At 37.0% G+C, this 14,323-nt stretch overlaps 1 protein-coding gene across 3 annotated transcripts in view; it reads right to left on the reverse strand.

Moving 5' to 3' along the window:
• Positions 1-242: 242 nt before the first annotated feature.
• The window catches only part of Musk (muscle associated receptor tyrosine kinase), a 109,427-nt gene continuing 95,346 nt past the window's right edge, over positions 243-14,323 (reverse strand). For all 3 annotated transcript variants that reach the window (XM_047524976.1, XM_047524975.1, XM_047524973.1), the window contains 4 exons: positions 8,795-8,996; positions 7,854-8,045; positions 6,418-6,566; positions 243-1,643 (listed from right to left, as the gene is read on the reverse strand). In XM_047524976.1, the coding sequence (XP_047380932.1) occupies positions 961-1,643; positions 6,418-6,566; positions 7,854-8,045; positions 8,795-8,996 (1,226 nt within the window). In that variant the 3' untranslated portion in view covers positions 243-960. The remainder of the gene's footprint in view (positions 1,644-6,417; positions 6,567-7,853; positions 8,046-8,794; positions 8,997-14,323) is intronic.

A 14,323-nucleotide genomic window follows, 5' to 3' on the forward strand; every position in this document is an offset into this window, starting at 1 on the left:
GAAAAAGATAATAATTCAAAAAAGGTATATATGTACCAGTATATATAAAATATATTTTAAGTATTATTATTTCTTCTAGGTGCTTATTGTATGTATGAAATAAAAGAGAAAAAAAAAGACAAATAACCAAAAAAGTACAGAGAGACCTGAAAAGAAAAAGAAAATAAAGACTAAAGTAATAAAATTTTCAAAGAAAAAAGACAAGTCATAAAATACCATTTTTTTCAGAAAAAAAATCTGCAGAAATAAAATAAGCAGATTATATTCACGACAAGCGCACACTGAGCAAAAACTTAGCCCTGGAGGAGCAAAGACAGAAAAAGGAACTAAGAATGACAGTAAGAAGAGAGCTTGCTGATTTGTCATTTTATTCCTTAGAAACTCTCTGACAATAAAGGATGAGCACAACCCTAGAATACAGACAAATATATAAACTATGCATTAAGCGCAAGAAAGAAATCTAACAAAATTCTAAAACCCATCTTCGGTGGTAAAAAGAATGGTTTCTCCTGCTTTGTCAATTTCTGAACTTGACCTAATGTATTATGTGAAAACACCGCTACTTTTACAATGGACAGGAATTAATTCTATCAAAAATGAAGCTCTGAATCCCACTTCCTATTAACATTTAATACAATAGTCTTCCTCTGCTGCCACCTAACTCAGGAACTGAACCTGATGACACACTCTCTTGCACAGTATGTTATAAATTTTTCCTGGGAGAAAGAGGATCTCTCTCCTGTTATCTGACACATTTCCTAGCCTATGTTTCCAATCATCAATTCCAGTGGTTCCTGTCCACTTATGTGTTCTGTACTGTCCCCCCCACCACCCAGGAAACAAGAGGCAACTGATGTCTATTACTCTTTCCTGTCTGGTCTGGTGGGCCTCTGGTGTAGAATTCCTCTAGCTCACTGAGTCTGAGGGAAGACTGCAGCATTTCATCTGAAAGCTTCAACCTTACACTCCCACTGTCCCCTCTGCCCTCTCACACATGCGTTCCAGAATTCGGTGGATACTGGAGAAACTGGGCCTGTCTGCTGGCAACTTGCTCCAACACAGACGCATTAGATTGTACAGCTCCAGGGGGCAGTTCTCAGGGCAGGAGAGGATGTTGCCATCACGCACATAGTAAATGACCTCCTCGTGGGCCATCCCATAGTAGGGCTGCAGGCCGTAGGAGAAGATCTCCCAGAGGACCACACCATAGGCCCACACATCAGACTCCGTGGTATAGCGGTTGTAGAAAATGGACTCTGGTGGCATCCAGCGGATAGGGATAGCATCGTTTTCATTTGCTTTGTAGTAGTCTGCTGAGTAGATGTTCCTGGAGAGGCCAAAATCGGCTATTTTCACCACCATGTTCTCACCTACCAGGCAGTTCCTGGTGGCTAAATCCCGGTGGACAAACTTGCGCTCGGAGAGGTAGGCCATGCCAGCTGCCACCTGCCGGGCAATGCAAAGTTGCTCGGCACAGGAGAGTGGTGGGGGTCCTGGGCTGGAGACCTGAGCCCTTGTGGACAAGTCGCTGTGACTGAGGCTGCAGACAGTATGAGGGGACATGCTGCGGAGGAACTCGTTGAGGTCACCGTAGGCCATGTATTCAAAGAGCAAGCACATGGGCTTCCCAATAGCACACACGCCTGGAACCAAAGTAGCATGCTCGGTTACACAGGGTTTCCACAATCACACAGTGGAGAAAGCACTCCAAAAGCAAATGACCCCATCACAAACTATGACCCTATTGTTTTTCTCTTTATTGACAGCACTATGGTCAAACCTTGACCCTCCTTCTGTGTTTAAACATCTCTTATTTACCTCTGAAGATTCAACTTCTTTGTATCCTTCCGAGGGGCCTCAGCTCCTGACCTCCAGTCTCAGATTTTGCTTCTCTCATCCTTCAACATGGTACCTACCATCCCATTTTTTAAACAGTCATTCATTTCAGATTTCTCCCCAACATTTTAGCACTTGGCAAGGAGAGACAGTCTTATTCCTCTTTAGATTCCCTGCCCCCACCTGCCCCGAGCAGGTGCTCTGTTTGGCCAGTGAATTCATGAACGGGTGTTTGCACTCAGTGTGTGACATAATTGCTCAGTTTCTGTTTACTTCTCTGAGGAATTATAACGAGGAAGATATATCAGATTTGGAAAGAATAACAAAAAAATCCAAGATATCCTAGACGAAGCTATGGTAAAACAATTTGAAATTTAGGTTTTACCATCATCTTCATTTAGAGAAAAAAATGTCAGCATAAATAGAGTTTTAGATCTAATGCCAGGAGAACATTTGCAAATTTTAGTCTTATTATATTTGAGAAGGAAGCTAGAGAATTTGGAATATTAGATCAGATGGGCATAATTTCACATCACCATAAAAATAAAGTATTAGATTTATTATTTTCTCAGGTAAAAATTAGATGTTTATTTTTTAAAAAGGGGGAAATAAGAAATAATGTCATTTATTTATTTTAGAGTTAGGTTTTTAATTCCAGGTACTATAGCAATTAGAATATTTGAGAAAATTAAAGCAATATCAACTGGATCTAACTGGAAGTTTCTTCTACAAGATCATCTTTAGTCAACAGGGATTGACCCAATTCATCAACTGGTATTACCATTGTTATGCTAGTTGAATTGATTTTAAAAGAATTCTTATATTGGGAAATAACATGACAGCATGATTTTCTGAGAAAGAAATCTTCTGGCACTGAGGTTATTTAATGAAATGTTTTACTCCCTGATATAGAAAATATTATATAGAAAATTTCTACTTTATGATATTTATGAGCAATTACATATTCATGTATATTACATGTAATTTACAATTATACATGTGAAAAAATATATGTATATATTTAAGAACTCAAAATGTTTTTTTTTTTTTTATATTGTAATAATTCTAACCCAATTCTAGTTGGGACTTCAAAGTAGAATCAAATTCTTAAGAGGAGGACTGTTTTCACTCTTGTGACTTCAGATCTAATGCCATGCATGGCTCGCTATGGCCTTTCAGTAAATGCTGGTGTGTGAATGGATTTAAAGATGGAGAGGTGAATGGGTGTAAGAAAACATCATGCCTATTCCAACTCATGTCTTTAAATACTAATGTGACATCTTCAACAAGTCATCTTGTGTCCTTGCGCTCCTAGTTCCTCAACTGCCAGAATACTGGGTAAGAGTCTGTAATTTCTGGTGCCTCTTACTTTTCAAAAATTCAGCATATCCTTGTATTTATATCCATTTTCTCCAATTGATGACTATAAAACCATTATATATCAGGATTTTAATAGAAGGGAATCAATTTTGGGTAAAATACAAACGTGTTCAATACGTGCCTGATATTCTACAAGTGTAAAACAAAGTGACTTTCTTTCATTGGAGGTGAATTTTATAGATTTTTCCAATTCTCCTCTCACCGTTATCATCTCATTTAAATGGTATTAACTTCCAAGAAACTGTGGGAGCGGTGGAACCGCATGCATGAGTGATTACTGCTTACGTACACTGAAGGAAAAGCAGACCCTGTATCTACAGGCTGTTGATGTGGGATTTGAATATGGCATTTAGCAAATGGTAATGTAAGTCTGAGTTCTTGTTGGGCAATAAAAATGAGGGAAGAGTCTGAGTAGTGATGTATAAACATGCCGCCACAGTCATCACAAATTTGCAAATTGTACGTGGTTTGTCTTTGAATCAATCCCAGGAATTCGAGATGTTGTAAAATTGTAACTACTTACATATGAATGCAGAACTGACATTTGAAGAAACAGTAAAACACTATTCTGCAACAAGAAAATATCTTGATTTGTTGCTCATTGCAGATTATTTTCCAAGACTGTTCAGTTACACAAAATTCAATAAGCAAGTGTATTTATCTCTTGTCAGTACCTCTTTCAAAATCTAGTGCTCTATTTTCTATACCTGATAAATTTTGGCCTCTCAGGACCATGAGGAAAGAGGAACTCAGCTTTCCTCACTCACCATCAGCTCTTCCTGATCATTTCAGGTCACCATGTTTGACTGAGACTCAGAAATAAACCATCTAGTTTAAAGTGCCCTATCAGGCATGATTTTGTGAAACCTGGTTTTGAAGTGATCATAAATACCTAACAATCAATAGACAATTGATACCTGAAGGTTAAGAGAGAAAGGAGGGTAGAGATTTTGATTTTTGAGTTATCAAAATATTGGGGACATGGTGCAGGCCTGCCCAAGAAGAGTGGTTTGGAGTGAGAAGAAGGGCAAGGACAGAATCCTTGGGCACATTGACTCCTGGGGCTTGGGGTGGCAGTAGGACAGTGGAAGAGGAGCCCTTGAACAGGACTAAGGGTGGAGGAAACGCCATGTTGCCCCCAGTCATTTTAGTCCTTATCTCACTGCATGCAACCTACTCACTTTCAACTTTTTGAAATACTTCCTTGGGGAGCCCAGGACACACACACACACACACACACACACACACACACACACACACACACCTCCCCTTCCCCTTTATTCATATTTTTTTCTCTTTTTTTTTTTTTTTTGTGTGTGTGGTGCTGGGGATTGAACCCAGGGCCTTGTGCATGCAAGGCAAGCACTCTACCAACTGAGCTATATCCCCTGCCCTCCATATTTTTATTGGTGCGTAATAGTTGCACATAATGGAGTTTGTTGTTACATATTTGTACATGTGCACATTATAACTATAATTTGGCCACTGTCACTCCTCAGTATTTCCCCTTTCCTTCTCCCTCCCTCTGGTACCTTTCCTCTTGGTCGTTCTTTTCAGTCTATTTTACTGTTCATATAATTTCCCCCACTCTAAATGTTGCAATGCTGCAGGGCTTAGTCCTTGGACCTCTTTTCTTTTTCTGACTGCCTTTTCTCCTCCTTAGGTGTCTTAGTCTCATTACTTTAAATGCTTACATTCCCTAATGATTTCAGATTTATACCTGCAACCAGGACATCTTCCCTGGACTTGAGACCTCCATAGCCACCTGCCTGCTTAACTTCATCTGGATGTTGAGCAAGCATCTCAAACAAAACGTTTTAAAAAGAACTCCCACTCTCTAGTAAAGGAACCTGCAAAAAGTTGGAAGCGTCTCTTGAGATGGATTCTCAGACTTTCCAGTGGAGAAACCTGCTCCTCCTGAGGCTTTCCCGGCTCATCCATGGCTCCTTCATTCTCTCAGCTGCACAGCAACACCCTTGCTATTCTCCTTGAGTCCTTCCTTGGTTGCCCAGCTCACATTTGGTCTGTCAGTGTTATTATTAGTGGCTCCTAAATTGCACGACCATTTCTCATGCTCCTCACTACCACTCCCTGGGGGCACATCACCCATCTTTTCTTTCTGTTATTGAAATACCTATTTACTGTCTCCTCACTTGTATTACCTCCTTTTAGACTATGTTCAATAAAGCAGCCAGAGAAGTTCTGGAGAAATGCCAGCATGTCACGTCTTGTCACTTCTTGGCTCAGACTCTTCATTTGCTTCCCATTTTATTTAGAGTAAAAGCCAGATTTTAATAAGGTCTAATAGAATCTTCCGACTGTTCCCATGACATCACCTCTTCGGTCTCGTCCTTGGTAACTCTCTCTTGCTCATTCTGCCTCAGCCCTCTCTTTGCTATTCTCCAAGCACACTAGACATGCTCTTGTCACAGGGACTTTTGCAAAACTTACCTTTCTTCTTGGGACGCTTTTCCCCATGCCATCCATGTTGCTATTCCCTTACCTTGACTAGATCTTTATATAAATGTCACATTTTCACTGAAGTCTTCAAACAGTTTACCTTATGGTCCAAAAAGTTCTCCTCTGCTTTTCTTTATAAAAAGTCTTTGGCTGGTCAACATACCATATTTTTATGTGTTTATTTTTATTATCTGTCTTTCTCAAATGAATGTAATCTCCACCAGAGCAGGAATGTTTGCAGGTTTTGTTCACTGCTGTGTGATTATACAAACTAAATATTTGTTAAAGGTTTGTTGCATTTATGAACCCAAGAATCAATGGGAACACTACAGTGAGGAAGAACTGTCCTCATGGCATTCTAGTTAGAGAAGAAAAAGAAGAAACAAAATAAAAAGTAAAGTACAGAGACTATTTTGATATTAATAAATTTTGTGGTGGAGAAGCATTGTCAATGGAAGATTCTTTATGTACGGACATTTAAAACATTTTTTATAAATAGGAAGGAGGCAGCAAAGATGGAGAAAATTTGATTTGATGAAATTAAACATAGTGAATTCATTAAGCATTGAGTGTCTTGCAGGGTTGAAACAGAATAAATGTTAGGACCTAGGTGAAGAGGCTAACTTTGGAGCAGAGACATCAAGAAGTAAAGAGAAAAGTATAAATAAGTGAAATGTAGAAGAAGAAAGGCTTGGAAATCCTGTTCTCTGATGAAATGAATTTCCTCATATATTTTCATACCTAAGAGCTTCACAATGCTGGGGTTGTCAAACTCTGCCATGAGGGCTGCCTCCCTCTGAAAGTCCGCCTGCATATCTGCTGAGGCTTCTTCCTTGAGCATCTTTACTGCCACCATAGTGAAAGGTTCGTAGGGAAGTAAGCCAGGAGCCCTGAGAGATAAATTCATTGATGAAGAAACCAAAGATTAGGAAGATTATATGTACCCACATTATGGCCATAGATATCCCCCAAATTATCCAACTTTTCCCAGAGTCACAGAATCAAAGGAAGAGGACAACAGTAAGTCATACTTAAAACTCTTTGCCTCCAATTAATAAAATTCATTGGGGTTGTTTTCAACATAGATTAAGGTTGAGAAATGCATTACTTATCAATTTATAGGAATTCTACAGTGCAAAGACCTAATAGAATTATCATTGTACTCTAATGTCTTAATCTCTGGCCAGAATCGAAATTCCTTAAAGGTAGAAACCATGACTTACTTATCTTTCTATTCCTCATATAATGTGGTGGCTTGCTTATTTTTGGTTCCCAACAAGTATTTGTATAAGATTGTTACCATTCATGTAATCTTGACACCATGGCTGCTATGAATATAGGTCAAGTTGGGTCTTGCTGCAAAGGAGTCCCCCCCCTTTTTTTGGCACCAGGGATTAAGCCCACAGGTGCTTAACCACTGAGCCACATACCTAGAGCTTTTTTTTTATTTATTTATTTTTTAAATTTTGACAGGGTCTCACTAAGTTTTAGGGCCTTGCTAAGTTGCTGAGGCTGGTCTTTCTGTGCAGAGTGTTTTATTCCATTTCACACAAAAGCAATAAATGGGCTACTGCTGGCCCTAATACTACTCCTTTATTATCTTCTCCATTTTGTGTTTTTTTCCTTTTTCTGTTTTGTTACTTCATGAATGTATACTTAATATCTATGTGTGTCAAGCTCTGAGTTCTTAAAATACTAATTCAAAGTAAACTTCAAATGGAGAAAATAGCAATAGGAAATTGAAGAGAATTAAATTTGAGAATTCTTTACTAAAAGCAATGGAGGAAATTCTGATTAAAAATGTAGAACAAGTTCTTTTCTAGAAAGAAAATGTGAATGAACTATTTGTCATTTCTTGTAATTTGAACAAGAGACATTTACATTTCCTTTAAGAAACTTCTTTTAAATGCAATAAAATATATTCTTTTCATGTGCATATCTATTCCAAAGTCAAAAAAGGAAAAATATCAAGATTTAAAGTATAGCATGTAATATGAATAAGGTTAATGATGTAAAGAATTAACTAATTTAAAAATAACTATTAACTATTATATATATTTATGTAATATATATATATATTTATATCTATATCTCAGGCTAATGACTAATGGTGGTCTGGTAACTTTTCAGATGTGACATATTTCAATGGAGAATTTTTTTCCCATGGGCAAATTTACCTGGCTTGAAAGACCCTTCCAAATGCTCCCTCTCCGATATCCCTCACATATTCAATGTTATTTCTTGGATACTCCAGGTTGAGCAACTTGGGATTCAGAAGGAGTGGCATCCTCTGGTACATGGGGTTGGGATGCAGCCTGTCTAGCAGGAGTTCAGAAGGCAGTGTGGTAAGGGTTACTGCTGCCGCTTCTCTGGAGGTAAGACAGGCAAGACAAATAATGAGTTCAGGAGCAGGTAAAATCTTTGCACTCAGACTTAGATCATCCTGAAAGATGGGACATTTGGAAGAAAATAAAACCAATTATACTGAGGCAGTCAAGGTTTCTTTAGTTTGAGAACAATGAAGTATTTTGTTTGGTCTAGAGTCAAAAGGCACATTTTCTCAGGAATTTTGTCACTATCCAAATTGGCAGGGTCAATGGGATTGGGAGGGGATATGGGGAACAGGAATATCCATTTTCTTCCGAATTATTCAGCTGTATCTGTTGTGAAAAAGTAACTTAGGGACATGCTATTATGTGCAAAAAAGTCATTGACTTTTTTTTGTTTCTGTTTGTTTGTTTTGATACCAGGAATTGAACCCACAGATGCTTAACCACTGAGCAACATCCCTAACCCTTTTTATTTATTTACTTTTTAAATTTTGAGACAGGGTCTTGCTAAGTTGCTGAGGCTGGCCTCAAACTCACCATCCTTCTGTCTCAGCCTCTTGAGTTGCCGGGATTATAGGTTTGTATCACTGTGCCTGGCAACCATTGACATTTTCTAAAATCATGATAGGGTTGCTTAATTTCAAAACAGGAGTATTGATTCCCTTAGAGGCTGGAGGTATTGTATATATTTCTCTTTCTATCTCCAATTCCAATATTAAATATGTAGGTTTAAAATATGTAGGTTTTAAAACATTACTATGTGTGATTAGCTTCAACTAGGATCTCACCTTTTCTTATTTTTCCATTCTTTTCTTCTTCGGCAGCAATAAAGAGTAGTTATGGTAAGAAGCACAAATACTGCAAAACTGGACATGATGGAGATTATTACAGTCATGGAGTACGTAGGTGAGACAGAGAAGGAAGAAGATGAGGAAGAAGGCAAATTGGGAATGTCCACACTCGGCTTTGAGGACGTCATTGGTGGGAATGCTGGAAGTAAACAATAATTCTTTTCATTCCTTCTCAAATCTTTAAGAAGCCATTTTTTTTATTGAAGAAACCAGTCAATTAGATATAATGTTTAGAATATGCTTATGAGTCAGATTCTCCCTGTTTACACATCTATAAAATCCACTTGGGCACGCAGGACTTTAAAGATGAAAAACTCAAAAGAAGAAACTGTTTTGTTTTGTTTTTCCCTCCCCAAGAGAAATGTAGATTCTGGGCTAGGGCTCTTTGTACTGGGTCATACTGTCTATGACTGAAAGCAGTCATGAAAATTATCAAATACAATATTTTCATGTAATCATATTGTAATCAATTGTCTAGAGGGAACTTTTATACACATGTACTATCAGTTTACAAACAATAAAAATAATGAAAGGAGATAAAAAATGAAAACTTTAATACACAAATGAGCAGAAGTTAATTCTTCTAAAACTTGAACTCCTGCCAAATGCCAATGTAAAAGGTCATTGCAATTTAACAAGTAAAATCTACATTATTGCTGGAAACCAAAAGATGCCACGCTCATGCCATGCTGTAGGGTGCAAAGTCTGTTACATGTGTACTAAAACAACTTTGTTAATTCTATGCTGACTCCTCGTAATACATTAAGACAAAAACATGGACACAGACTATTTTAATTATAAAACTAAAAAGAATGGTTTAATAGCTAGGGATGAACTTTGTACCCTAAAAACAGAGAACAAACCTTTTCAATGTTTCTGGAGTACTGAGAGACATGATCTTAAATGAGGACATAAAGATGTCTCAAATTTCAAAAGCAGAAATTATGCAGATCTACTCTCTGACTAAAATGCAGTTAATAATAGATTAAGTCAAATCTGTTGTTTTTTAAAAATTCTATGACTTTTTGAATTAAAAAAGATAAGAGTAGCCAGAGTTACAGATTTTATATATATATATATATATATATATATATATATATATTTTTTTTTTTTTTTTTTTTTTTTTTTTTTTTTTTCCCCAGTGCTGGAGATTCAGCTCAGGGCCTCACACATGCTAGGCAAGTGCTCTACCACTGAGCCACACCTCCAGCCTCAGAAAAATACTTCTTTGTGTGTATGAGATTTGACCAAAGCTGTGCTTACTGATAAACTCCCAGTGTTATCTCCTTACTTTAGATATAAAGAAAGAAAGAAAATGAATGGTACATTTAATTCAAGACTTTGGACAAGAAACAGTAACTACAGAAAACAAAGAAAATAGGGGATAAAATAATAGCCATTTGCAAGCAGAAATTAATGTTAGAATGAACCACAAATGAGAGAGTTGAACAATAGAGTAAGTTTTATAAATAACTAATCAGTGGAATTTTAATTTTTAAAAAATGAGTAAGGAACAAACAGAATTAGGAAAGATAAGGGAGTTATGACAACAGATTCAAAGGTCAATTATAGTGCAATAATGTATAATTATTCAATTACATTTTTAAATCTTAAGAAAAATGTTAGGAATATATTAGTTACCAAATTTGAAGAATAAAAAAAGTGAATATAACCATAATCAAGAAATTAGTTTTAAAAGTCCCTGTAGAATTATGAATATAATTTAGTTTTGAAAGAAAGGGAAAATTCCATATTTTATAAAATGTTCCAGTAAGAGAAAAGTCTTTTGGATTCTTCCAGGAAGTTATGATAATAATATCACAACCTGGCAATGTTAGCACAACAGAAAAATGCATACATAGATTATACAACATAGATTTAGAAGATCCTAAATGAAATATTAACAACGGACTACAATATAGTAAAAGAATAATAAATTGATATAAGGGAATATAGTCATATAACATTATAAAATCAAAAGAAAACTTCATCACAGCAGAGGCCTAAAGTCATTTGTTGAAGGACACTTGTAAAAGTGGGGGCTATCAGGGGCACCTGTGTCCAGCTTCTTAGTTTGGAATGGACATGGTGGTTACGCCCTGACCACTTCTAGCTAAGCAAAGGGAAGCTTTCATGGCAGCAGGTGCCTAACGCCATTTGAAATAGGACACTCATCACAGCAGAGGTTACAAGCAGTGCTTGGTCCAGGAGTGGACGCAGTGTTTGTGTCCTGACCACCTAAGAAAGTGTTTTTGAAGTCCATGGAGGCCAAGTTTGGTCCCTGCTGTGCCTCAAGCGGGCACCTGGGACTGGAAGAACATCAGCAGAGCACTAAAACATCTGTGTGGGACAGACGACAACATTCCTATCAACAACACAGCAGGGGTGGACCTAGATGTCCCAGGTCCACTCTGACTGACTTGAGAGCTGGGCCAATGCTCTTCAGACTGAATCTGCCCTAGGTTTCTTAATCCAAGAAGGGTGGGAAAGGTTCCTTAAGTGAGTGAACTCTGCTTCATGCTAACAGTAAACAGGAGCAGTTATTAAAAGACAGGGAGAAATGACTGTTTTTGTATGTGGATTTTACAGAGCAGTTTGTATCACACATAACACGTGAGGCAATATAATGAAATTTATAAAGTGGGTAGTGTAATGTCACTAGTAACTATAAGGGCAATGTTTCTAAAAATATCAGAAAATAAAATTTAATAGCATGTTAAAAGGAAAATCCATGATGACTCAGTAAGATTTAGTTTTAAATGCAAGAAGTTAAATAGTTTGAACAACAATATTGCTGTAAGGATTTAAATATCTCTTCCTTTCTGGATAGTTCTATTTGTTTATTCCTTGATTATTACTTCTGATCTATTTGCTCTGATCGTTCCTAGAGCTACATCAGTTATCTCTACAGATCCAAATTATCGATTTGGATTTCCATTTTGTCTCCTTCTTATCATTTTTTTTGTCTGATCAACTTTATCTCTTTATCCTTTTCCTGTGAACATGGGGGGAGTTTATTCACTCATCCATCCATGTATGAAAACATTCATTAAATCAATATCAATTGTTAGGTATCAAGAATACTGTGGTGGTCATGACAAGCCTTGTCATGGGAAAGAAACTAGTTAACAGATAATTATAACAAAATGTAAGAGGTGTTATACGAGTAGTAAGAACAGGAAACTTGTAAACATATAGGGACAGTACCAATTCAGGTTCAGACATACTGGATAGGTTTTCTAAAGTAATTTCAGCTAAATACAAAGTGACTAGGCAATAAAAAGTTGAAAGCTGCTCTCGTGTGAGTGTTTGGGTCCCCAACAAGAGTCATTGGTTGAAAGAAATAAGAAACCTTGTTAATGGATTTAATGCCTTTATGAAAGAGGGGATTGAGAGACCTCCCTTGTCCCTTCTGCTATGTGAGGCTGCAATAGGATGACAGCTATGTCCATGAGGAGAGCTGAGTCCACAGCTATGTCTGTGACCGCTCTTTCCATGACTCTCATCTGATGCCAGATCTGCTGGTGCCTTGATTTTGGATCTCCAGCCTCTAGAGAAGTGAGAAATAAATTTGTTGTTTATAAGCCACCCACTTTAAGGTGTGTTTTATAGTATCCTGAACACACTAAAACAAAGGTGTACGTGGACGTGAGGTGGGTGAGGAGGGTGGAGTGGAGTCAAGGTAGGAGGATGGTATTCTAAAGAGAAAAAAAACAGCATGTATCAGGGTTTGAACCAGGCTGTTGCAAAGCTTTCCTAAAAGTGTAACTAACAGTTTTGTCATTGGAATTGGGGAGTATCTACAGGTAAGGCTGCAGATGTCAGGTTTAGATCACAAAAGGCCTTGCATGTCAATCTAAGTCATTTGGAGTTTGCCCTGAAGCAAATGGAAAAACTCATTGGAGGGTTTTAAGCAGTAGAGTAGCATGGTCAGCTTCTTGCATTATAAAGATCCCTCAGCTGCCACTGAGACTTCCATGATGTAAATGTTCCCATCATGGCTGATTTCAAGCCACTGATATGAAATCCTAAATGTGAAATTAGAAAGAGATGTTCAGCAGCACACCATTATATAAGAATTCCACCATGCAAATACCATGGATAGAGAGAAACTCTAAACGTTTCTATCTAGATGGAATGAACACATAGGAAAAAATGACCAGACTCACATTGAATCATTCACTTCCAAAACCAGAAACTGAAAAGAATGAAATCACATTTATACACTACTGAGAAAAAATAAATATCACTGAGGATTACCATATCCATCTACTACACTTGAACTCTCCAGGTAAAAGAAAACTATTGCATGATATACAAGGTCTCAGGTACTCACTGAAAATCTCTTCTGAGGAAATACACCAAGGCACTCTTAACTAAGTAACAATTGACTTAGAAATAGACTTTGAGATGAAGAATCAAGAGTGGTTATAAAACAATATATATAAATTCAAATGGATAATGTTGAAATAATTGGGAATTTTGTCTAATTCTCTGAGTGAGAATCAACAGAGAGAGTTACTCTGCAAGAGGAAACCTAACAGTATTGGGGGAAGTAAAGAAAAACATACAAACATTCTAAGGATCTCACTGGAGATTCTAAAGTTCCATAGGACAGAGGCAGAAATGAGAAGTAAACAGAGCATTGTAGAAAGAGTTGAGATCTGACTTTTACTGACCAGTGGTGAAAAAATAACCAACAAAAAATAAGGAAAATGAAGTGGAAGAAATGAGAAAAAGTAAAATTCACAGAAACTCTAAAAACTAGGGATAAAATTAATTACATCAGTTGTTATACAAAGTATGAATGGGCTAAATTTTCCTATTAAAAGGAAATTACTTCAGATTGAGTAAACCCAGGCATATGTTGTTTATAAGAAAAGAGAACTAAGAGGCAGAGACTCCAGGTAAATGTGAAGAGAAAAAGATTATCAATGCCAATGCCAGAAATTTAAAGTTAAAAGCACTCAAATATACAAGAGTGACATTTTATATTGATAAAAGGCTTAATGTAAGATGAGGAGAATGTCACGAATCACTATGCCTCATAGAACACAGCAGCCAAATATCTAAAGCAAAATTTATTATAAATGCAAAATAGCTGATGAAAAGAGTTATGAGTTGGATCGGTCTAGTGTAAATTTTAAGTCAGAAATCAAATCAACTAAATCAATAAACCCATGCGTGTACACAGGGACTATAAAGTTCATGTGATTATTCAACAGTCAACATTAATGTATTCTATACTAATGGAAGAACAAAGCTTTCATCATAGAAAATGATGACTGCATTGTAATTTTGATCAGATCATGTTCTGTGCTTGGTGTTCGGTTCTAGACATTCCTCAGTCTCTTATTCAGCCAGCAAGGGATAAGCATGGAGGTGAGTGTTTCAGAAGTCAGGTTGCAAAAAGAAAATTGGAGATATATAAAGTAAAGAAGAGAACACTATAAGGAGATATGGTAC

Source organism: Sciurus carolinensis, chromosome 14 (assembly GCF_902686445.1).
Source record: "Sciurus carolinensis chromosome 14, mSciCar1.2, whole genome shotgun sequence".
Lineage (NCBI taxonomy): Eukaryota > Metazoa > Chordata > Mammalia > Rodentia > Sciuridae > Sciurus > Sciurus carolinensis.